General features: G+C 41.7%; 1 protein-coding gene across 2 annotated transcripts in view; it reads left to right on the forward strand.

Annotated features, from left to right (window-relative positions):
* LOC124556848 overlaps window positions 1–26,649 on the forward strand; it is a 332,788-nt gene that overhangs the window by 35,816 nt on the left and 270,323 nt on the right. For both annotated transcript variants that reach the window (XM_047130867.1, XM_047130868.1), the window contains exon 4: window positions 8,040–8,139. In XM_047130867.1, coding sequence (XP_046986823.1) covers window positions 8,040–8,139 — 100 coding nt within the window. The remainder of the gene's footprint in view (window positions 1–8,039; window positions 8,140–26,649) is intronic.

Consider the following 26,649-nt stretch of genomic DNA (forward strand, 5'->3'; position numbering starts at 1 on the left):
TCATTGGCTTCGCCAACTAACAACAAAACTGTGAACGGACACACAAAAAGCTGATGTCACAGCTGCCATTAACATGTCATTGATCATTGCCTATGTCTTATATCGAATATTCCTCTTGTCCTGAATTAACTTGTAACCAGTAGCAATTTCAAAGAATACCTTTATTGAAATTCTGCCACATCCTGTTATTAACACTTTTTGAGGTGACAAAACCACAGAATGCTTCAAAACATTAACTGTTACCAGCCTACACTGCCCATTATCAGAAGTAAGAGAGAAACAGAGAAAGAAAAAGAATGTATGTTATATCTGGAAATTCAACACACAGACAAATAAATAAATAATGTACTTCTTAATACCCATTTATTCTTCTAAATGAGCACGGAGCTCGTCGTCAGACTGCAAGAGGAGATCGCGATGGAAAATGATCGCCTGGACCACGTTGAGGCTTTTATGGGGAGTGGTAGAAACAGGAATATCACCCAGCTTGTCACAGGCGAGTAACGCTCAGGATTGGGCTGGGGATGCTGTCTGAATCAAGACTGGGCCGTTTCCCATCTTGGACAGCGCTGTCACTTCTCCAAACGTACCCTCGAGGTGTTCATTGAAAAACTGAGGCTTCGTAGGTAGGAAGGAGTCCCCATAAGTTGTGCTGCAGACTAAAAACCGAGGCGAATATAGCTCTCTCCGTTCTGTAGCCTTATGTTCCTCCCATGGTGTAGCGAGGGAGGGAAACGATTTAGGGTCATACCCGTCCACATTGTGTTCGATCTCGCCCTTCTTAGAGACTGCTGGTGCCGTACAGTCACCAGCAAGAGATGACTTAGTCCGCTTCATTGCAGGTCATCCGCCCTGATAAATACCATAGTGTCCAATGGATAGAATATTTCGGAGATCAGACATGTCGCCATCATCAAGTGTGCTGATGAACTGAGCTTCTGAGGGCACGTGGCTGACTTATATCCTCTCCCAACACATGACTTTCCATGGTCTGCACCTGAGGGCATGTGTCGCAATTGCGAAGATGCTGACATCAGTGTCTCTAGTGGCATTGATGTGGTTGCTGTGTTCACTCTGGTTGCCATTGTGTTTGCTGAGTGTCTTCTTAATTAGACCCATTACTTTTTCCCATACCTTGCAGAGATTATAGTCACAGTCCCAACTGACTAGATTACCCACAGTGCAAATTTTGATGGCTTCTCTAACAGTGTGCTGCAGGTGTCCTCGGCTTAGGTCTTCAGGTGTTCCAGTTCCTGGGGCAGATACTCTGAGTCTTAAGACGATATGTGCCCTGTGTACTGGTGTTTTTAGTACCCCATTCCTCTGCATAGAGTGGCAGCAGTTATCTATGTGCAAAAACAGGTTAGTGTGTGTTTTCTTCTGGTACACACCATGGCTCAGGGTGCCATCATGATGTCAAGGTATTAACTCTTCTGCGATCTCCATATCATAATTGATGTTGAGATGTCTGGAGTTCAGATGTACAAGGAAGTCTGGAAGTTTATCACTTCCATGGGGCCAGATAACAAACGTGTCATCCGAACAACTGAAAAACACTGTGTTTCCATGATGTTGGGGCCTCTTCCTCATGATGTTGGGGCCTCTTCCTTGAAGTGCTCTATGTTCAAATTCGCCACCACTGGTAAGAGAGGGCTGCACATTGCAACTCCCTCCATTTGCTCATAGTTTTCTCCATTACAAAGAAAATACCGGAAGGTTAGGACTGCTTGTAAAGGTCAGTGTTCTTCTTGTCAAATTTGTACCCAATGAGGTCTGTTGACTCAATCAAAGGCACCCTGGTGAATAACGAAATGACGTCAAAGCTCACCATGATATTTGAGTGCTTCACTTTGAAGTTGTTGAGGAATTTTGCAAAATCCACAAGAGTTGCGGATGTGATGTGGGCAGTTACCCATACAAGGACTTAGTGTGTCTGTCAGGTATTTTGCCATCAGGTATGTATGAACTGTAATATTATTGACCCCAATGGGATGTAACAGCACCTCATCTTTGTGGATCTTGGGAAGTCCATAAAGTCTTGGCAGTATAAGCCCCTGTGGTGACAATATCTTGATGACCCCCACTGGTAACTCCAGTCTATTGAGAACTGCCATGGTCTTGTTCTCCATCTTCTAAGTGGGGTCAGTGTTGGTCTTCCTGTAGGAGTCATCATTTAGCAGGCTCTGCATCTTCTCGGTGTAATCCTTGTGGGAGAGAGCAACAGCAGCATTGTCTTTGTCAGCAGATAAGATAAAAATCTCTGGGCACTCTCTCAGGTTCTGAAGGCCTCCGTCTCTTTGCTGGTAATGTTTGACTTCATGAATTTGGTTCTTGTCACATCACAACGAGCTTCATGGGCACACTTTTTCTGCTGCTTCAGGTGGTAGTTGCACAGCAGCCTGTTCAACTGCACTGACAATGTCTGTGACTGGTATGAACTAGGGAGTGGGGACAGACATCTTTGGTGGCGCAGCTTGTACTGTGGCACATCTTCTCCCCATAAAGGTATGTGAAGTGATTCTCTATCTTCTCCCAGTGTATTTGTTGGTCCAATGGTCAATAGGTGTACTGCCAGTCCATGGACCCTTTGACAAATACTCTAGAAGAAACTGAAGAATCACATCACATATATTTACAGGGAGGAGATATATATATCGCAACATATAGAAATTCGAAGAGCTGCATAACTGAAGATGCCGTTTACTGAGTGCTCTCACATTTCTGAAGAGATGTCATGCTGAGCAAGTTGTGCCGAACTTTGCTAAGGTCTTGTATCACATCGATTCTGCAACAGCCAGGAGTGTCAAGAAGTGGGCTGACTTTGCCTTTGTACATGAGAGGGTACACTTCACGTGCTGCAGTTGAGTGCAACTCCAAGGAACTTTTTAAATGACATTTACATGTGGCCAATCATTTTAACTCTTGGACATGTTACTTGATTGATGGTGTTATCTGGGTGACAACTGATTCCCCCCATAAGAAGGCTACAGGACATCAAACATCAAAATTTTCATGTCTCATTGACAAACCATCACTGGAGGTCCCATGCAAGACTGTCATCAATCTGACTAACACGCAGCTGAATGGTGATGTGATTTTGGTTCTGGAGAGGAGACTTACTTTTGCCCCCACTCCTAAGCAGAAATCGTCAGTGCAATTGAACAGAAGAAGTGTGTCTATGAAGCTCGTGCTTTGACAAGAACTAGACTGTGAAATCAAAAATTACCAGCAAAGAGAGGGGGGCCTTCAGAACTTGAGAGAGTGTCCAGGGATTTTTATCTTACCTGCGGACAAAGGCAATGCTACTCTTGTTTTCTCCCACATGGACTACCCTGAGAAGATGCAGAACCTGCTAAATGATTACTCGTACAGGAAGATCATCACTGACCCCACCAAGAAGGTGGAGACCATAGTGCTTCTCAAGGAATCAGTATTATCAGTGGGGGCCATAAAGATATTGTTACCACAAGGACCTGTACCATCAAGACTTAACGAAATTCCCAAGGTCCATGAAGATGAGGTGCTGTTACACCCCAAAGGGGCAGCAACATCAAAGCTTGTACATATTTGCTGGCAAAATACCTGCCAGATATACTAAGTCTTTATGTGGGTAACTGCCGACATCACATCCACAATTAAAAGCATTTTGTAAAATGCCTCAACAACTTCAAGGTGAGGTACCCCGGATTTCATAGGGAGCGTTGACGTTGTTTCATTATTCACCAGGTTGCCTCTAAGTGAGTCACCAGAACTCATTTTCAGGCGTGTTGTGACCTCAACATTTTCTGTTTAATAGAGAATACTATGAGCAAATGGAGGGAGTTGCAATGGGCAGCCCACCCATGCCAGTAGTTATGAATTTGTATATAGAACATCTCTAGGAAGAGGCCTTGACATCATCCAAATTGCCACTACAGTACAATCAGTGGAGTCAGATGAAATCATGGAGGAAGAGGTAGGCACAGACTTCATTCTGTAATTGTGCGCACTGTAGGGAAAACTCGATCGCATACTGAAAAAACACTGCATAAAAAACTGTCTTTTTGCCTGCCCAATAAACCACAGGCTTTATTGGATGGCATAAAATGTGACATTGGTTTGCTGTGGGCTGGGGTGTATCAGATTCCATGTCACAGCAGCAAGACATATATTGGCTAAACAATTGAAGGTCAGTGCCAAGAAAACCAGTGGCACATTCAACTAATGTATTCCCAACAGGTTGGTGGTCGCATAGTGCTGTTCGTCAGAGAATTATGCTATGGAATACGAACATACCAGAATTTTAGTGCAGACTTCCAAATATTGGGACAGTGCTGTTAAAGAACCATCAAAATTCACCCCATAGGTATTCTACTAAATTGGGATTGCAGTTATAAACTCTTCAAGGCTTGGGAACCAGTACTGGGTCTAATTTTTAAGATGATGCTCAGAAAACACAATGATTTGGCAACCAGAGCTGACAGAGAAACCACATCAACGCCACCACAGACACCGATGTGTCTCTCCCCGACTAGCAATGCGTGCCTTCGGGCACGACTACAGAGGGATAGGCTTGCGTTAGAAAGGGATATAAGTTGGTCACATGCTCTCAGCAGCTCAGTTCATCAGTGCACCTGATGATGGTGACATGTCCAATTGCCAGAATATTGTGTCTTTTGGACTGTTAGCTCAACAGGTATGCTGGGAGAAACTGAAGAACCACATCATGATGGTTCTGCTGTTATACAGTTTGGTATTATTGGTCTTGTCTGTCCATGTTCTTTGTGCGTGTTAGATTCGTGAGTGTGTAGAATCACTTTGCTGCTTAGTATTCAGTGGCTCTGTTCATTCTGTGTGTCTGTACACAATGTCACCCAACAGTTGTGTTCTCATATGTATTCAAGTTTCTGGGCTCACATTAATTCAGCAAATTTAAACTGTTTGAAAAGCAACTTTGACCTTTTTGATGGACATTTTATTGTGTGTATACAGTCCTCACAATTGTGGCTTCGTAACACCTGCGTTTCTTCTGTGTTTTGAAAATTAGAGTCACTCTCAGGGATTTTAATGCTAGTTCTCGTAAATACAGTCCTTAATGTTGTGCTTATTACTATGCACTCTGGATACAAGAAGTTGTACTCTTGGTAGCTCGTGGCAACACATCCTGTCGGATGTCCGACCCTTTTCATTAATTTAAAAAAAGTTAGCTCATGATTATGGCTTTATGGACAAGGGTTATCAGCTTTGAAAGGGATGTGCTACAGGGGCATTTCAGGGCTGTGTCAAATTTTGACGTGGAGAACTATATACTTTCTTAAACACACAACACATGACAGTCACCCATTTGTCTTGCGAAATGATCATGGTTAATCTTGGTACTCACCAGAATGAAATACTGTCACATGCCAGTCTTATGACACGCGCACGCGCGCCCACACACACACACACACACACACACACACACACACACACACACACACTCTCTCTCTCTCTCTCTCTCTCTCTCTCTCTCTCTCTCTCTCTCTCTCTCTCTCTACACTGTCAGTGCTGCAATCCCGGCTGACAGAGGTTGGAGACACCAACACTGCTGTTTTATTCACTCGCTTAATATCTGTGAAACTCTCCTATATAACCACACATAATAATAATAATAATAATAATAATAATAACAGTTTCCTGATAATCATTGTAGCTTCAGTTATTGTTGATGATCTGCCCACGGCAAGTGACACACACTCAACTGTTGCCTTTCAAAAATGCAAAAGCCAAAAACTAATCATCTGACATGTTGTTCTTGATTGTTTGACCTCGACCCTCAATACCTGTACGTACACTCCTGGAAATTGAAATAAGAACACCGTGAATTCATTGTCCCAGGAAGGGGAAACTTTATTGACACATTCCTGGGGTCAGATACATCACATGATCACACTGACAGAACCACAGGCACATAGACACAGGCAACAGAGCATGCACAATGTCGGCACTAGTACAGTGTATATCCACCTTTCGCAGCAATGCAGGCTGCTATTCTCCCATGGAGACGATCGTAGAGATGCTGGATGTAGTCCTGTGGAACGGCTTGCCATGCCATTTCCACCTGGCGCCTCAGTTGGACCAGCGTTCGTGCTGGACGTGCAGACCGCGTGAGACGACGCTTCATCCAGTCCCAAACATGCTCAATGGGGGACAGATCTGGAGATCTTGCTGGCCAGGGCAGTTGACTTACACCTTCTAGAGCACGTTGGGTGGCACGGGATACATGCGGACGTGCACTGTCCTGTTGGAACAGCAAGTTCCCTTGCCGGTCTAGGAATGGTAGAACGATGGGTTCGATGACGGTTTGGATGTACCGTGCACTATTCAGTGTCCCCTCGACGATCACCAGTGGTGTACAGCCAGTGTAGGAGATCGCTCCCCACACCATGATGCCGGGTGTTGGCCCTGTGTGCCTCGGTCGTATGCAGTCCTGATTGTGCCGCTCACCTGCACGGTGCCAAACACGCATACGACCATCATTGGCACCAAGGCAGAAGCGACTCTCATCGCTGAAGACGACACGTCTCCATTCGTCCCTCCATTCACGCCTGTCGCGACACCACTGGAGGCGGGCTGCACGATGTTGGGGCGTGAGCGGAAGACGGCCTAACGGTGTGCCGGACCATAGCCCAGCTTCATGGAGACGGTTGCGAATGGTCCTCGCCGATACCCCAGGAGCAACAGTGTCCCTAATTTGCTGGGAAGTGGCGGTGCGGTCCCCTACGGCACTGCGTAGGATCCTACGGTCTTGGCGTGCATCCGTGCGTCGCTGCGGTCCGGTCCCAGGTCGATGGGCACGTGCACCTTCCGCCGACCACTGGCGACAACATCGATGTACTGTAGAGACCTCACGCCCCACGTGTTGAGCAATTCGGCGGTACGTCCACCCGGCCTCCCGCATGCCCACTATACACCCTCGCTCAAAGTCCGTCAACTGCACATACGGTTCACGTCCACACTGTTGCGGCATGCTACCAGTCTTAAAGACTGCGATGGAGCTCCGTATGCCACGGCAAACTGGCTGACACTGACGGCGGCGGTGCACAAATGCTGCGCAGCTAGCGCCATTCGACGGCCAACACCGCGGTTCCTGGTGTGTCCGCTGTGCCGTGCGTGTGATCATTGCTTGTACAGCCCTCTCGCAGTGTCCAGAGCAAGTATGGTGGGTCTGACACACCGGTGTCAATGTGTTCTTTTTTCCATTTCCAGGAGTGTATTTGTTACGTGTGTGAATAAACAAACAGTTACGTTCAGTAAGGGATCATCAATCACTTACACGTGTAAGCTTGACTCCCAGTTCTAAAATGTTTTCACAGTAAATGAACTTCAGCATTCCAGTGTGTTTAATTGTGCATAAAGGTGTGGTTTTATTTGTGAATTATTGGTTTTCTTCTACTCTTCAAGAGTATCAACATTTACAGTGATGTGGAAATAATAGAAAAAACTTTTGCCCAAAAATCTCCAGTATATACATAACAGATAAATATATTCATAGACAGACTGATTTTGGCACAAATGAAAGAACATTTCACTGAATTTTTTGATTTGAGTCCCACAGTTTGCTTGTTCAGGGGTAATTGTCTTGTTATGTGATGTAGGGTTTTTAGATTGTTCAAGTTTCAGAAACTGAAGAAAGCATGAAGTTAATCTACTTTTCAGTGGCTCATTGATGATATGATTAGAGGAGGTTCAGAAAGGGAATAGAAATTCTTATCTATGAAACATGGTATCACGAAAATGATTAATTTTTAGTGTGAATGATCCATCTGGCCTTTATTATTTGTCATATACTACAGTTAAATTTTGTCATCTGTCTTTCCGTTCGGTACTTGACTTTTTTCTCCCTTGATTTTGGCACCTTGTTGCATATTACATTGAATGCATCTTGACAATCCTGTTAATCCATTCACTGTATTTCACTGCAATTAATTCATTTCAACTGAAATAATTCAAGCAAAGTATTTCTTTTTCTTGTTTATTAGCTGTTGGTTTTTAGCTGTTATACTCTCTTATGTTGGCAGCACAACATGTGGACTGGAAGAAGAACCACCTGTTGCAAGTGATGAATCTAGTCAAGAAACCAAATATAGTGATCGTACTGTGATTCCTGATACTTGGGATGTAAGTAGAACTCTCTCTCTCTCTCTCTCTCTCTCTCTCTCTCTCTGTCTGTCTGTCTGTGTGTCTGTGTGTGTGTGTGTGTGTGTGTGTGTGTGTGTGTGTGTGTTACAAGTTTGTATGACTGTTTTATAAAAATTTTCATAGTACAGTAGTAACAGTGCGTGAATTAGCAAATATATTCAGGTGTATTTTTTCACCATTCATTCCCCCACTGTAAATGCTGCTTTTTCCTTCCATGTTAATATACTTGGTTACAGCAACTGAGCATGAAAGGCCGTGTGGCATGAACTAGGTTATGTTTGTTTATTTATAGGTGACTAGCATATGGCATTTAATTACTGTTAACAGATTCTGTTTGGAAATAGCATCAAAGTTTACCGACATGGCATGGCGGTAATTAAGCTTTATATTGGACTGCAACAACAGTAGCGTTATACAGGTGTTATTCTTATCTTGGAATGCTCTCTTGAGTTTTCAGAATTCAAACCTCATGTTAATTAATAAATATTGATTAAATTAAAAATATAAGCAGATTTCGCCTTTGTATGACAATTTATAGAAAAAATAGTCATAGCACAATAGCAGCAGCACTCTAGTTATTTGTTAGATCTTTTTTGTAAATTTCGGAAAATGTGAACAACATATATTTTAACATATACAGTAAGTTAAATCAGTGTGTAGATGACCCGGGACAACTGGGAGATCCCAGAAAAACCTGGGAATTTTTTCATCCAGCGGAAAACCAGGGAATTTTTTAGAAATCTGAGAATTTTTCATTGTTTTAGTTTCCAGTTAAATTTTTGTGATTTTGACTGGTAAGAACCGATACTCTAACAAAGGATATTACTGTATCCTGCTACTGCAGAATAATACTTCAACAATAAAACGTAAACGAGAGAAGAAAATGAAAATAACTTAAATTGCAAAGGAAATGCGCCATATGCAACAATGATCCAGTGCTCATGCAGACGTCTGCCAGCAGCAAAACGTGTCAAAGGCTTTAGGAAGACTATGCAATGCTTCATAGCAACATATTGCCTCCAATGAGCATGAAGTCAGAACTGTGTACATTAGATTCGTTTTAGCAGTTACGAGCGGGCTCATGGGCATGCGCAGTTGAGTCGCGTTTGAGCAGTAGATTCTCCGCTTCTGGCTACAAGAATGTGGCTATTGGCTGTGCAAGCGGTCACAGCAAGCAGCTAGATGCTACTGGGAAAAGGGGGTGCCAAACTCATATTCTTGAGGGGAAAAAAACTTGTTTCACAAAGTGCCTAGCATCCATGCACATTTGTCTATTGATTATTCATATGATTTTGAAACACTTCCATGTTGCTTTTTGAACATTTTTGAACACATATTAAGTTGATTTCTGAATGAATCATAAGTTGATTTTTGAAGGCGTTCATATCATACGTGATGTGTCTGTCAGGAGAATCCTCGTCGCGTCTAGAAATAAACTTTCCACAGACAAAAGGGGACGGGGCTATACGAGCTGAGCGAAGTAAAGCCGAATGGATGAATGCCAATTGCTGTCTGATTATGTGGTTGATTGGCTTTCGAATGATCAGTGTTGTTATAATTACTAGCAAAATCCGTAGATTCGGACTACCAGAAAGGAAATAAACGACCGACAGGAATAACAGGTGAGAAAGATTACGTACTATCTTCTCTGTGTACCCAAGAAAATGAAATTTTGACAGAAAATTTTTGGCCAGGTCGCTACACTAGTAAGGACCTGTTGTACAGTCCCTGGCTAGAAGCCGCTTGAGTTCTATTCTGGAAGCAAAGCGGAACATGTTGTACAAACACGGAATAACTAAACCTGTGATTCTGGCAGGGTTATTGAAATTAATCGGAGAACAAATTTTGACAATGGCAGGAATAGCTGCAGAATTGGTGATGATAAGATTGTTTGTTAGAACGAGGAAGGAGAAGAAACAGGGACATCACACAAATTATGGAAGAATAAGACGATTCCAAATTTTTATAGAACTTTCTTGTAGTCGGCCTAATAGGCATTTGATGTTGGCACCACGTGAATTATATTCTGTCGTGTTATAAAAATGGCCATTTGTGCCAAAACAGTCTCGTTTATTTGGTGTCTTACAAAATTTCTCAAGTATTAGAAAGGCCTATTTTGTTTTATCTAGCAGACAGTGACAAAATAGACGTAATCACATCGAGAAACCACACCAGTCTTGGGTATTATTTGTGTTAACAGCTTTTCAGTATTAGATAATGACATTTCGATTTTTCGTGTAGCGAAACGTTTGACGAGCTTTGATGAGGTAATAGATCCTTTCGCAGAAAGGAAAGCATGCCATGTAAACCTGTAGCAAGATTAGAGAGAAAAAAATGCTAGAAGCTAAGGATTGAAGAAGTGTGTACTTTCTTGCTTGTCTCTCTTCTTTATTGGTTTTATGTATCCTATATTTAATTTTGTGTCAGACAAAACAGCAAGTTATTAGCTAATAGGCAATAAAGAGTGCAAATTTTCTGAAGAGTTCTTGTTCTCCCAAAATATACATGTTTCAATTCCACAGAGCGAAATACTGTGACATGCGACAGAAGAATGCTTTATGAAGAGGCGTGGCACTGCACTTTGACACACTTAAGACCAAATAACATGCCCTACATTTCCTCGAACACATATGTTTTATGTTTCAGACTTTTCAGAAAGATGTGCGCTACAAGATAAACATATTTTTGAAAATTCAATTTCTTTTAGTATTGACCCGGTTCGCAAATATTGTAGGTCCAAGGCTGATGCACAGAGCAGTCTGAGTTATAGTGGATAGTCTCCACGTGACCCATGTTTACATTTAGTGATTTTGCTGTTTCCCCTTCGTTTACTCTCACATCAAATGAAAATAAAACAGATATCTGTGGCCGGGAGCTATCAAGTGAATTAAAATACATTCACATAATTACGGAAGGCTAAAATATGTCATTAGTTTCAGATTTTATTTTATTTCCACCTTTCTGACTGTCAAGCATTAATCACCTTGCAGAACAATGAAGTTATTTTTGTCTGTTTGCTGAAGAAATTTGACTTCTATTAACCTTTTCCGCAGAGACAGTCAATGTATTTGAAACGAAATGTTTAATTCTACAGTACTGGCTAGTTTCAACTGTTCGCTGCATTTCAAGTGCACATTTTCATCTTGTAACATGTATGGCATTATGCCATAATAAAGAACCAAACATGATATAATACAGTACTGGTGCTCCAAGAAAATTTACATCCCGAAAACCACACCGAAAAGGTTAATATTAGGTCAAGGTCTACTTCATTGGGAATCTGGACATACAAATGTGCACTTTAAATATGCACTTCCAGTGTGCACATTTTAGTGTGGTTTATGAAATTCCGATACTCTTGGAGTATCCTCTGATGTCTTGTTTCTTTTATGACATAATGTAGGATCTGTCAATGTTTTACACGTACGTACATACGGGCTTTCTATGTCATGGTAGCTGCGCAAGCACGGTGTCGCCTGTTATCTGCGCTCTCTGGCAACTGCTGAAACGAACCTTTTTCTAACAGGTCGCAGAAAAATATTGCGAATTGTGGTTTGAAAAACGTTACTTCCAAAGTAAATATCCTTTTACATAAGTTTAACTATGTGCGAGAATGTACCATGAATTTATTAAATCACAGAGCATTTGACTCTCATTTAAAAATCAGCTCTTTGATGATGAGCCATTTAGAATAATTTCGAACCCTGACAGGGTGTCTACGACCCGGGAGATCCAGGAAAAACCCGGGAATTTTTTCATCCAGGAAAAACCTGGGAATTTTTCATTGTTTTTGTTCTCAGTTAAATTTTTGTAATTTCGACTGGTAAGAACCAATACTCTAACAAAGGATATTACTGTATCCTGCTACTGCAGAATAATACTGCAGCCATAAGACATGAACGAGAGAAAAAACTAAAATAAAACTTAAATTGCAAAGGTAATGCACCATATACAGCAACAAAACACAGTGCTCATACAAGCTTCTGCCAACGGTGAAATGTGACAAAGGCCTTAGGAAGACTATGCAATGCTTCATAACAACAAACTGCCTCCAATGAGCATGACGTCACAACTATTAACATTAGATTTGTTTTAGCAGTTACGAGTGGGATCATGCGCATGCGCAGTTGAGTAGTATCTTCTTCCGCTTCTGGCTACAGAAACGTGGCTGTTGTCTGAGTAAGTAGTTGCAGTAAAAAAAAAAAAAAAAAAAAAAAGGCAGCTAGGTGCTCCCGGGAAAAATTTTACTGGTGCACCCAAGCTGTCAGATTGCGCAGCAGCCCTGGATCTAGTAGTGCCGGGGGGGGGGGGGGGGGGGCTGCTGAGGGGGGGCAAATTCATATAAACCTTGTTTCACAAAGTGTCTAGCATCCAGTGCACGTTGGTCTATCGATTATTCGTATGACTTTGAAACGTGTCCCTGTCAGTTTTTGAACATTGTTGAACACATTCTAAGTTGATTTCTTAATGAATCATATGTTGATTTGTGAATACGTGCATAGTGTACGTGATGTTTGTGTCAGTGGAATCCTCGTCACATCTAGAAATAAACTTTCCTGCAGACAAAAGGGGCTATACGAGCTGAGGAGAGTATAGCTGAATGAAAGAAAGCCAACCACTGTCTGATTATGTGGTTGATAGGGTTTGAGAATGATGAGCGTTGTTACGATTACCGGCGAAATCCATAGATTCAGACTACCAAAGTGCGAATAAACGACTAACAGAAATAACAGGTAAGAAAGATTACGTATTATCTTCTCGATGTATCCAAGAAAATGAAATTTCGACAGAAAATTTTTGGCTCGATCGCTATACTTGCAAGGGCCAGTTGTACAGTCTCCGGCTAGCAGCCGCTTTAAGGTCTATTTTGGAAGTATCGCGGAAAACGCGTTGTACGAACACATAACAATGTCTAACTGGAGAATAATCGCGGGATAACGAAACTGGTGATTCTGGCAGATTTAGTGAAGTTAACCAGCGAATAAGCTTTGACATTGGCGGGAATTCATATGGAATTAGTGATGACAACATCGTTTGTTAGAACGAGGAAGGAGAAGAAACGGGGACATCATACAAATTATGGAAGAATAAGACGATTCCAAATTTCTATAAAAATTTCACGCTACTACTTCTCGATCTCATGCTTGAGAAACTGAAGCGTATAAAAGAAGTGTAAAACTATTTCCTAACGTAAAGCTTTTTGCTTGTAGTAGGCCTAATAGGCATTTGATATCGGTACTTTGTGAATTATAGTCTGCCGCGTTATAGAAATGACCATTTCTGCTAAAACAGTCTTGTTTATTTGGCGTGTGTTACAATTGCTGCAGTATTATAAAGGCTTATTTTGTTTTATCTCGCAGACAGTGACAAAATATAGGTAATCAGGTCGAGAAACCACACCAGTCTTGGGCCTATTTGTTATTACGACTTTTTCAGTATTAGACAATGACATTTCGATTTTTCATGTAGCAAAACGTTTGATGAACTTTGATGATGTAACAGATCCTATCGCAGAAAGGAAGGCACACCATGTAAAGCTGTAGCAAGATTAGAGAGAAAAAAATTCTAGGAGCTAAGGATTGAAGAAATGTGTACTGTCTTGCTTGTCTCTTCTCTTTACTGGTTTTATGTATCCTATACTTAATTTTATGTCACACAAAGCATCAAGTTGTTAGCTAATAGGGAATAAAGAGTGCAAATTTTCTGAAGAGTTAAAAAACAGAGGGGCAGGGTGTCAAACCGGCCGACTGGAAGGAGGAGAGGCACCATGGGACATTTTAATTTCCACTGTCCTTTGATGGCATCCAGTACAGACTATACACGTTTCAATTCCACAGACCGAAATACAGTGATGTGCGATAGAAGAATGCTGTGTGAAGAGGTGTGGCACTGCACTTTGGCACACCAAAGATCAGATAACGTGTCTTACAATTCCTCGGTGAAAGCTTTTCTTTTCTTGTAGCAACACTATGTATATTAATTTAAACTATTAACTTTCCCGGTTTGTGTTCATGCTACGTAACAGTGATGTTGCTGTTGGTTGACTACATCACATGCCCTATGCTCTGAGTATCCGCTGTCATCGGCTGCCGAGATCACGTTACATGAGCTGTGACTGGCTTCCAGAAACACATTGCAATCTTGATTTCAATGATTCGGAAAGTAACATGCGGCATTTGGTAGAATTTCAATGTATACTTTCGTTATACAAAAATATGCAACTTACATGTCGATGCACATGAAAGATATTTCCAAAACGTGTCTTTTTCTCTGAGTTTTGTTTGCTAAAGTGCCGGGAAATTCTGTGCCCGTGTATAAAACCTTAACCATTCCAAGGATTGATAAGGGAAAATATACTGTCACTTAACACAGGAAAAACGTTTTTTCACCCAGGGGAAAGTGTATTTTTAACTGGGAATTCCGGGAAAAATCCAGGAATTTTTCTTCCTTGTCCACGTATACAGCCTTTAAATATATTTTTGGAGATGAAGTATAAAATTAAATGAGATAAGAACTTCACCCTAGATACATTAGAGGCAAAAATTAACAACTAAAGTAATTGCTAATAGCCAGCAAGGCAAGGTTGCATGTTGCAGACAAACAGTAGTAGACCACTTAAAATTACTGAGCAAAGTAACTCAAAGATTAAGGTATTGAACTCATATTCAGGAGTAGTGTATTTGAAGTCCTTGGTCTGTGTGTAAATTGGTTCTCTGTGGTATAGAGAAATCACTCCAGAAAATGCTGAGGAATAGTTGGTTTATTCCTTCCCTCCCCATCTGAGAGAGAACTCTGTATCTAAACACCATGTTGTTGCCTAGGCATTAAACACTATTCTTACTTCCTCGAAATTAATTTTGTAGCAACTAATCACAATAAAGTTTGCAGCACATGTCCTAACTACCCGAGTATCATTTGGGCAAAATAACACCAACTGCAATCTTGCTAGAAGCTCTTGTTTACTCCGTAAAAAATTTTTTGGAGGCATGGTGTTTTCATGGCACTATAAGAAAAAAAGTCTGTTAGAGCTGCATCAGGTAAGTGCAGCAGCCAAGCAACAGCCTGCCCATCAGGGCAATACCCAAAATAAAGCTGAAACATTATGACCACCTGGGTAATAGCATGTTCGTCTACCTGTGGAACACAATACTACAGCAGTTCGGCATGGCATGAGTTTAGTAAGTTCTCGGTAGGTTCCTTGAGGTATGTGGCACAAGATGTCTATGCACAAGTCACGCATTTCCTGTAAATTATGGGCTAGTAGTTTGTTGGCACAGAGCTGGCACCCAGTATTGTCTCCAGTGCATTCCACTGGGTTTGGATCTGGTGAATATGGTGACTAAGAAGTTAATGTGAGTTGACTATCATACTCATCAAACCACTATAGAATGATACTAGCCTAGTGACTTGGACGGTTATCTTGCTGGAAGATGCCATCACTGTCGTGGAAGAAGTCCAGCATAATGGAATGTAGGTGGTGTGAAATAATGTTAATGTATTCTGCAGCTGTCGTGGTCCATTCAATTACTACCACTGGTAGCATGGATGCCCATCTAAATGTCCCTCACAGCATTATACTACCCCAAATGGCAGGTATTCATGGTGTGGTGCATGTTCCAAGCACCCATTTGTCTGGATGACACCATATCTGGATGTGACCATCAACCTAGTATAACAAAAAATGTAATCCATCTGAACAGGTGACCCATTTTGATTGGTAAAAGGCCCGGTTTCATCAGTGTCACAGTTGTAATTGAGGATGTCCTTGGATCAACATGGGAACATATAGGGGTTGTCTTCTGTAGAGCCCCATGTCCAACAATGTGTGCTGAATGGTGTGCTGGAAAACATTGTATTTTTGTTGCATTTTCTACCTGCTTTATGGAGCGTGCAAGCCTTCTACATCCACGTACTATGATGAGGCAGTGAAGTTCCAACACCTTGTCGCCTATTAATTTTTTCACCATCCCTCAACCAGTTTCCACAGATGCTCACAACAATAACACACGAACAGCTGAACAACTTCGCCATTCCTGAGATAATCATTCCCAGGTGCTGGGCCGTAACTATCAGTCCATTTTCAAAGTCATGTACATCATTGGTACTCCACATTTGCGGCCCATATCATTGCTACAGTGGTTCCTCCATTTCTCTCTGCTCTGTTTATGTACTTTCTTTAACATATCGTGTGCTTGTGATGCCACCAGGTAGAATTCAGTCCCATGGTGGGCAGCAGTCATAATGTTTTGGCTCATCAGTGTATGTGCAGTGGGAAAACATACGAAGTAGTTTTGATAAAGTAACGTGGGAAATTCTCTCTCTAATGTACAGTGCATACCACTCTTGTTGGGGGAAAGAGTTGGGGATAAACTTTTAGAGGGATTCTAAGGCTTGACTGCAGTACACATGTTCAAGTTGATGTAGGGCGCAGTTGTTATACAGAGAGAAGGCGGCATTTACAGAATAGTGTGGAGAGCTGCAGCAAACCAATCTTTGGACTAAAGATCACTGCAGCAATTATTAAACAATTTATTTTACCTTTAGGACTGGAGTGAAGAAGACCAATTAATATTAATAATTCAGTTTGATAATTAGACTTTTTGTTCATTTCAAATATAAATTCTTAATTATTGATATTTTATGAAAGATTGTTAATAGAGGCTGCTTAAATTAAGAAAAGATAACAATTTAATTTTTTGGAACAAAAATGAAAAACCAAGTACTCTTTATTTGGGCTACATCCATTGTTTTATGTCACAGATGTAATCTCATATGAACCAGAATAATAAGTGTTGCAGAAACATGAAAAACAATAATTTTTACAGCATTGAGCACACCATACAAATGCTGCATTTTTATATTTGCCACTGTGTTGTTACAATATGAGCCCAACAGAACTGATCTGGAGCGAAGTTAAGGCATTTCACACAAGAAATAACAAGACTGTTAAGCTGGCAGATGTACTAAAACTAATGCACACAGCTTTTTCATATGTCGCTTTTGATTGCTGGTGGGATACAGAACAGCACGTCGTAAAAGAAGGAGAAAATGTGGCGCCTGGGTGGATTCTGTTGATCAACTCGTTATCAATGTAGCAGAAGACAGTTCCAGAACTGAAGTGAATTTCTCGGATTTGAATAAGGAAGGAGCTAAGAGATTACCAGACGACTGATTTGAATTAATACCTTCAATGGCATGAGTGTTCAACAATATGGTGAAATCCCTGCAGCATGCGTTGCATCACACACAGCTCGCCAAGAAAAAGTATCCTGTGTTTAAGTTAGGAATTTTCATCGCTCTTGTTTGTAATTAAAATGCTATGTTAGGTGAGAAAGAGAGAATTTTATACTTTCCGTCTGTTCACCTGATAAGTGTCCGATAGTGCTGGCATTTTGCCAAGTATTATTTCATTCTCTTTAAAAATTAAATGACATTTGAAGCTATTTTGTGTCTCCGCTCATCTCTCTGTGTCTGATCTGCAACTGCACATATCATTGCAGGTTTGTTGGACCAGCTGGCTGGCTATTGCTTTCAAAGTTAAACGCGCCAGTAAAGCTGTTGTGCCCCATTATCATTCAATCTATGTGTGTGTAACACGGCACAAAACCTGTCCTTATGATTGTACTTGGCTGTACTGGACATAGTTTGGCTTCCACTCCATATGAATTGAAATCCAATAAGATTCAAGCAAACACAGAAGAATACATAGTAGAATGTTTACATCAGGTTTCTTCTTATGATGAATGCAGTATAAAAGTGAAATAACTGAAATTGCATCAAGTTTCAGAATTTTACGGTTTCTGTTGGATATAGGGAATTGGATGAAACAGTCCAGGATTCTTTTAATCCATATAACCGCATCCTGCATTGTCCATATGTTAGTTGATGGCTTTTCAGTTTTGTGCAAACATTTCGTGTTACATAATGTTCCATCTGTTCCAGTTATGTTTTCTCAGCACTCCTATGGCCACATAGTGATTACTTACACAGGCTGCATTAGAACTATTTTTATTTAATGTGTGTATGTTTGAGTGCTAACTAGGCACAGTCCAGCCTTCTAATAATTTTGTAGTGTAGAGTTTTGCTGTCTTCGGTATAGATAGGGAGTGTGGATTGCTGTGTTTGGATGCAGGTTGAGTTAGTGATCCTTCGCTCACAGCTCCGTGCGGTGCTGGTTTCAGTCACACAGCTTGAGTCTGTTACTAATGGGCATCACTGTGGGAGGCCAGATTTGGGGACCTCAGAGAAATTCAGCATGTTCCATATGTCCCCAGATTGATCCACTACTGTTCATGGCGCAGTTACTGCCTGCATTGAGGCTGATCCCCTAACCAGTGGTAGATTGGAAGGTTATTACAAGTTATGGCAGGCAGCGAAAGACTTTTCGAGGGGCTGATTGAAAGGCGTCACCAGTTCATCTAACAAACAGGTTCAAGGTGCTGTCTGTGGCTGTTATAGGTCCTGAGCTAGATGCAGCCACTTGTCCTGTTTTAGGGGAAGCCTCTCAGCCTGCAAGGTCTGGGCAGTCACAGAGTGGGATAATTGATAGTTGGGAGCTCCAATGTTGGACATGTAATAGGGGCACATTAGGGACGTGGCTGTGAGGAGGGGAAGAAATCCAGTATGTGTGCATACTGGGGGAGTCATCCAAGATGTGGAACGGGTCCTTTCCAATCCCATAAAGAACATGGGGTGCAGACAACTGCAGGTGGTGGCTCATGTCAGTACTAACGAAGAGGTGCTCTCTGGTTTTGGGCAGCTAGCTGAATTGGTAAAGACTGCCAGTCTTCCTTGTGAGATAAAGGTAGAGCTCACCATCTGCAGCATTGTGACAGAACCGATTGCGAACCTTTGCTACAGGGCCAAGTGGAAGGTCTGAATTAGAGGCTCAGGCAGTTCTGCGACCATATTGGCTGCATATTCCATAACTTGCGCCATAGGGTGGTAGGGTATTGAGTCCTGCTTAGTAGGTCAGGTGGCCATTCTGCACAGGGAGTGACTGCATGGGTAACATGTGCCGTGTGGCGTGGATTGGGTGGTTTTTTAGATTATCGGGTCCTGGGAAAGAACAAAGGGTGCAGGTCAAACACGAGGCAAGGATTGATGTAAGAACCATAGGTATTATAGAAGTAAATTGTTGTACCTGTGTTTGAAAAGAACCAGAGCTCCAGGCACTAATATAAAGTACTGAAGCACCAATTGTTATAGGTACTGAAAGCTGGCTAAAACCAGGATAAGTTCAGCCAAAATTTTTACAAAGGACCTAACCGTGCTCAGAAAGGATTATATTAAATACAATTGATAGTGGTGTGTTTGTTGCTGTTAGTGGTGGTCTGTCTTCCAGTGAAATTGAAGTAGGTACTGCCTGTGGGTTAGTATGGGTAGAGGCTATACTTGACAACTGGAATAAATTAATAATGGGTTCTTTTTTTATCGACCTCCCAACACAGATGATACCGTTGCTGAACAGTTCAAAAGATGACGTGCCTCATTTTAAATGAGTACCCCACTCATACACTTGTACTTGGTGCGTGCTACCCTCATTATGTTGGCGAAAGTACGTGTTTAAAAGTTGGTGGTAGGCATAAACGTCAACCAAAATCATACTGAATGTTTTCTCAGAAAATTATTTTGAACAATTAGTTCAGGAGGCCATGTGAAATGTAAATGGTTGCAAAAATGTATTTGACCTCTTAGCAACAAATAATCCTGAGCAAATAGGAAACTTCATGATAGATTCAAGGATTTCTGACCACTACATTGTTGTAGCGAGACTGAATACTGTAACATCCAAACTGAGCAAAAACAAATGCAAAATATATGTATTTAAAAAAGCAGATAAAAATTTGCTTGATGCCTTCCGAGACAGCCTCCATTCCTTCCAAAATAACTATGAAATTGTAGACCAGATTCAAAGAGATAGTATCGACAATAATGGAGAGATGTATACCAAATAAATTAATGAGAAGTGGTACTGATCCCCTTGGTACACAAACGGATCATAACACTGTTACAGATGCATTGAAAATAGGATTTCAAATCTAAAAGAACACAAAAACCCCAAGTTTGCCGAAGTTTCACAGAAGTCCAAAATTTAGCAGGAACTTTAATGTGAGATGCTTTTAATAGTTTCCATAACCAAACTGTCTAAAAATCTGGCAGAAAATACAAAGAGATTCTGATCATATGTAAAGGACACCAGCAGCAAAACAGAATCAATACCTTCACTGAGTGATAGTGAAGGTAATGTTGTTGATGACATTGCCACCAAAGCATAGTTACTAAACACAGTTTTCTCAAATTCCTTCACCAAAGGATACAAAGTAAATATTCTAGAATTCAAATTGAGAACTGATACCAACATGAGTAATGTAGAAGTAGATATCCTCAATGTAGCAAAGTAGCTTAAATCACTTAATAAAGGAATGTTCTCTGGTCCATATTGTACACTAAGTAGATTCCTTTCAGAGTATGCTGACACAATAGCTTAACAATCTTATGCAACTGCTTGCTCAACAAAAGATCCATACCTGAAGGTGGGAAAGTTGCACAGGTAACACCAGTATTCAAGAAAGGAAGTAGGAGTAATCCGATGAATTAGACCTATACCTCTAATGTCAGTTTGCAGTAGGATTTTGGAACATATACTGTGTTTCAACATTATGAATTACCTTGAGAAAAGCACAGCACAGATTCAGAAAATATCATTCTCGTGAAACACAACTAGCACTTCATTCGTAAAAGTAATAAGTGCTATCAACATGTTATCTGAAATTGATTCCATATTTGTAGATTTCTGGTACAGTATTTGAGGATGGGGAATGGGAAAGCTTTTGAGATGGTTGGACTGAGGTATTTGACCCTTGAGTGGTAAGCCAATGATTGTGTATTAAACAATTTAATTAATAAACTATTAAACAACAATGAGGACAATTCCAACATAGGTACTTCCACAATATTTTGACAAAAGCTGACACATGATACACTACAAGATGCAATAAGGTAAACCACAGTTACTCAAATAATTATTTGTTTTATGCAAGCAGACCATAAACAATACATGGGCACAAGCCCTGTATACAGAATTATTCCCACTTGGCACCCACTGACAGGCACAGCCAATCTTACCAGAACTTAAGTAAATATTCTGAGTTGTTAATAAATTACATTCTTCACGCAAACAGTTAAATAAAATTTATAAAGTGTTGTTATTACTATTAAATAGCAAGAAATAACTAGCACTGTTTATATTCAGAACTACACTAGAAATTTGTGTTTAAAAAAAAATTCGAAAAGGAAAATATTACTGCATGTGATTAAACAGCAAATATATTAAGACACACACATTGTAACTGTCATTTCTACTGAGCTGGAATTTGAAGAAGGCAGTTTACACAAATATCAGCTGTCAACACACAGGCCAAGGCAACAAACTGAATCAAATATTCGAGTCACATTCTTACATGCCAGTTAACAGCACTTGAATCGAGAACCAACAAGATTAAACATTAAAGCCTTCAAGACAGAACAGAGGGAGCTGTCTGCATTTCGATACAATTCATATTAAAGAGAAGTGCACAAAATTTTAAACTCTCGTCAGATAAACATTGAGCTGGCAAGCAATAAAGACAGTCAGTTTGAATTATTCATGATATGGTATAAATGACCACTATGCATATTGACAGCAATCAGAATCATATGATTTACACTGTTGAGCACCACAGTAAGTGAATTTAAACAGGAAAACCCATTTCCGTATGTAACCCAGGCACCAGTTTTCGTCTGTCAGGGCCAACAATACTCTCTAACACATATTACAAAGTGGCAACACCTTAGGCATACTCAGACCCACCAGATTTAAATGACAGATGATAAAGTTCTATGACCGGAAAGAAATACACATACTATTAACACATGCATTATAATTTAAGAAATCACTTAGCAGCTTGGGCTATAGTGTAGTGGTCTCACAATCACATTAAATCGAGAAGCTTTTACAAAGCTTCAAATATAACTGGCAGACATGCCTCAACAGTTGTTTAATTCACAAACATATTTCAGTAAACACAGGTCTAATCTCGAGTATGATGCGGCTATACAGTGCCAATGCAGCAGAGTGGCAAAATCCACCATTCACACACCGCAGAGCCTTCCATGTGCCATTGGCCCTTCTGCACTATATCTGAGACACAGCCTTTGCATTCCTACCTCACATGCCACTATTAGAACACTACCAAAGTCAGAGACTGCATGCGTGCTGAAAGCTCCTTGTAGAATTTTTCTGAGGCAGCGATGATAAGTAGACGAGAACTGATACGGACATATCAATTTCCAGAAGGGTTTTGAAACATTTCCTCACAAGTGACATCTTATCAAATTGTATACCTAAGGAATATTCCTTACTGTATTCGTGATTTCATGTCGGGAATATCACAGTTCATAGTTATTGTTGGAAAGTTGTAGAGTAAAACAGAAGTGATATCAGGTGTTCTCCAAGGAAAAGTTGTATACCCTCTGCTGTTCCTAATCTATTCAGGAGATAATATTTTGCAGCCACCTTACATTGTTTCTACATGGTGCTGTCATTTACCATCTAGTAAAGTCATTGTAAGATCAAAATCGATTGCAAAATTATTTAGACAAAATATTTGTATTTTTGCAAAAAGTGGCAATTGACCCTAAATAATGAAAAGTGTGGGGTCATCCACATGAGTACTAAAAGGAATTATTAAATTTCGGTTGCATTATAAATCGCTCAAATCTAAAGACTGTCAGTTCAACTCAATACCTAGGAATTACGTTTATGAGTGACTTAAATTGGAACAATCACATAGATAATATTGTGGAGAAGGCAGACCAGAGACTGTAATTTATCAGCAGAACACTTTGAAGAGAGCAACAGGTTTACTAAAGAGACTGCCTACACCACTCTTCTCTGTCTTCTGCTAGAGTACTGCTGTATAACATGGGCTTCTTACCAGATTGGATTGAGGGAGGACACTGAAAAAGTTCAAAGAAGGGCAGCTCTTTTTGCATTATTGCAAAATAGAAAGAGACTGTCATGGGAATGATAAGAGAGTTGAGGTGGCAGCCTTTAAAACAATGGCGTTTCTTGTTGCTGCGAGGTCTTTTCATGAAGTTTCAATCTCCAACATTATCATCTGAACTGAAAATATTTTGTTGATTCCAATCTACATAGCAAGAAATGATCGTTGTAATAAACTAAGAGAAATAAGGGCTCACATGGAAAGATGTGTGTGTGTTTTTCCCATGCACCCCTAAAGTGGAAAGGTGAGAAATAGCTTGAAGGCGGTTCAATGAAGGCACTTACGTGAGAATTACAGAGTAGTGTTGTAGATATAGATAAATTTTTCAAACATTAATGATCTTATTTTATTTAAAAAAAGTTTTTGGCCTTTATGCTTCACCTTTGTGTGAGAGTTTGTTTGTGTGGTAGTGATAGTTTCATTCCCGCTCCCTTTAGAAATAATATGTATAGACATTTATAAAATAAAATGTAGATCATTGACAGTTGAAGTTTTCATCAGTATGCAAAACAGTTCCTTACTGAACGACATCGGACCCCCTTTGGGCCTGGGGGTTAGAATAGGCCCGAGGTATTCCTACCTGTCATAAGAGGAGACTAAAAGGAGTCTCACACCTTTCGGCCTTTATGTGATGGTCCCCTGTAAGGTTTGACCTCCATTTTTCAAAATTTTTCCGAAGAGCGAGCCAATTGGGGAAGGGCGCCTTACATGGTGCGTCATGTCCGTCGTGCATTGAGATCTTTAGCCCACTTTCTCGTCATGGCATTGCAGTCCCACTCATCCTCCATCTCTTGAACAAGGACTCCTTCCTGGATGGGTTTTCCCCACCCATTGTGCAGCGTCATTTTGTGCGCCGATGATGATTGTGGAATTCTTTTCACCTCATATCCAGCATGGTAGCCAGTCCATTGTGGTGGGGCCACCAGCTATCTTGTTGGTTGTAGCCCCCTGACTACACAGGGATCGCTCTGCTGATGCCTGCACCATTAACTCTCCACCTGTGGCATCCAAACTCCCGACAATGGCCATCCTGCCAGGTGGCCTTTGCTGCGGCTGGGTGGCGCCCGTGGGGAGAGCACCTGGTTGGAGTGGGTGGCATCAGGGCAGATCACGCGTGATGAAGCGTACCACGTCATCACTTGATGGAGATCAAATTCCAGCAGTCTCTAAGTGTTCCAAGTCTCAGTACAGTGCAAGGAAGTATTGCACTAAATTGTTCCCCTCCCTGGCCACACCATGGGAGGAATGCCAAGCCATGAATGGCAGCAAACCTTATTCACCCCAGTACCTTGTATGTATGAGATCTGACGGGGACTGCTTTGTCTCGATGAAGCCTCAGTTTTTTGTAGAGCATTTAGAGGACAAGTTTGGGTAGGTGGAGAGCTTGTCCAAAATGCGGTCAGGGTCAGTCTTGATAAAAATGACATCCTCTGCCCAGTCATGGGCATGACTCACTTGTGGCAAGCTGGGGGATGTTCCTGTTACCATCATGCCTCAAAAGAACTTGAATATGGTTTAGGGTATTATATTCCACAGAGACCTTCCTTTGCAGTCTGACGACGAGCTACGCACCAACTTAGAGCGACAAGGAGTTCATTTCGTCTGGCGCATCCAATGGGGTCTGAGGGATAAATACGTTGCCGCCAGTGCCTTCATCTTGACCTTCGAGGGTGACAGATTACCCGAGAAGGTTAAGGTGACGGTCTACCGCTGTGATATCAAGCCATATATCCCTCCCCTAATGTGGTGCTTTGAGTGCTGGAAGTTCGGCCGTATGTCTTTCCACTGTACTTCCAGCATTACATGTCAAGATTGTGGACATCCATCCCATCACAATACTCCATGCGCCCCGCCTACCATCTGTGTCAACTGCGGAGAGCATCATTCCCCTTGCTCACCAGACTGCAGGATTTTACAGCGAGAAAGGAAAATCATGGAATACAGGACCCTGGACCGACTGACCTACACTGAGGCTAAATCCTGTGGCTATGACCTCCTCTTATGCCGCCACTAGGAGAACAGTTTCGCGAGTTCCAGTTGGCTCTCGGAGCCAGAAGACTACACCTGCCCCCTTGATGGTGGGGGCACTTCCCTCCCGGGAGCTCTGTCCCCCCAACTATTGGGGACACCAGTCCCCATTTCTCAGCTGGAGGAGCATAAGTCTTCTTTGGCTTCTCTCGCTTGGAAGGGGGCCCCTTGGATCACTCCCTTCCCAGATTTCTGCTTGTGGGAAAGATGACACCCGCCAGTGGCTGAAGTGCCCAAAAGTGTCATAGGGCTTCACAATCATCCTGAGTCCTGGAGACTGAATCAGTGATCTCTCCCAGTCGAAGAAACCCAAGGATCAGCAAGAGAAATCCAGAAAGAAGACCCCCAAGACCAAGGGAAATGCGGTGGCAGCCACACCACCACTGCGTACAAGCTCTGTGTCTGAGGATGAGGTGAAGATTCTGATGTCCCCTGAGGACCGAGATCTTGCCAGACCCTCAGACACAACAGATATAGCCTGTTCAGGAAATAAGTTGATGGCAGCAGGTGACCCTGAGGTGTAGACTGCCTCATTGACTTGTTTCATGCCTTCCCATTCCCACGATCATGTCATCCTCCAGTGGAATTGCAGCAGATTTTTCCACCACCTGGCTGAGCTGTGGCAAATGTTAAGCTTTACATCTGCTTTCTGCATTGCCCTCCAGGAAATATGGTTCTTGGCAATGCGGACCCCTGCCCTTCGTGTCTATAGGGGATAATACAAGAACCATAGTGAATATAATAGTGTGTCAGGTGGAGTTTGTGTTTGTCTTGAACACAGTATGTAGTGAACCTGTGCTACTTCAAACTCCTCTTGAAGCTGTGGCTATCAAGATACGGACGACACAGGAAATAACTGTCTGCAATGTATATCTCCCTCCAGATGGTGCAGTACTCCTGAACGTATTGGCTGCACTGATTGATCAATTCCCAGAACCTTGCTTGCTTTTGGGAGATTTTAATGCCCATAACTCCTTGTGGGGTAGCACCACGCTTACTAGCCATGGCAAGATGTCAAAAATTTGTGGCTCATGGTAGTTACTCCACCATTGATTTATCAATTTACAGCCCAGGACTTCTCCCATCTATCCACTGGAGAGCACATGACGACTTGTGTGGTAGTGGCCACTTCCCCATCTTCCTGTCACTCCCCACGCATCATGCCCATCTCTGCTGTCACTGTTGAATCTCCCCCATGTGGTGCCATCAATGTTGTGATTGAGCAGGTCACTACAATGATAATTTCTGCGGCAGAAAAAGTGATCCCTCCTTCTCTGGGGTGCCCTCGGCTAAAGATAGTCCCTTGGTGGTCACCCGAAGTCGCTGAGGCAAGTAAAGAGTGTCAGCGAGCTCTACAGTGACATAAAGGGCACCCTCCTCTAGAGCACCCAATTACCTTTAAGTGGCTCCGTGC

The sequence above is a fragment of the Schistocerca americana genome, chromosome X (genome assembly GCF_021461395.2).
Source record: "Schistocerca americana isolate TAMUIC-IGC-003095 chromosome X, iqSchAmer2.1, whole genome shotgun sequence".
Taxonomy (NCBI): Eukaryota; Metazoa; Arthropoda; class Insecta; order Orthoptera; family Acrididae; genus Schistocerca; species Schistocerca americana.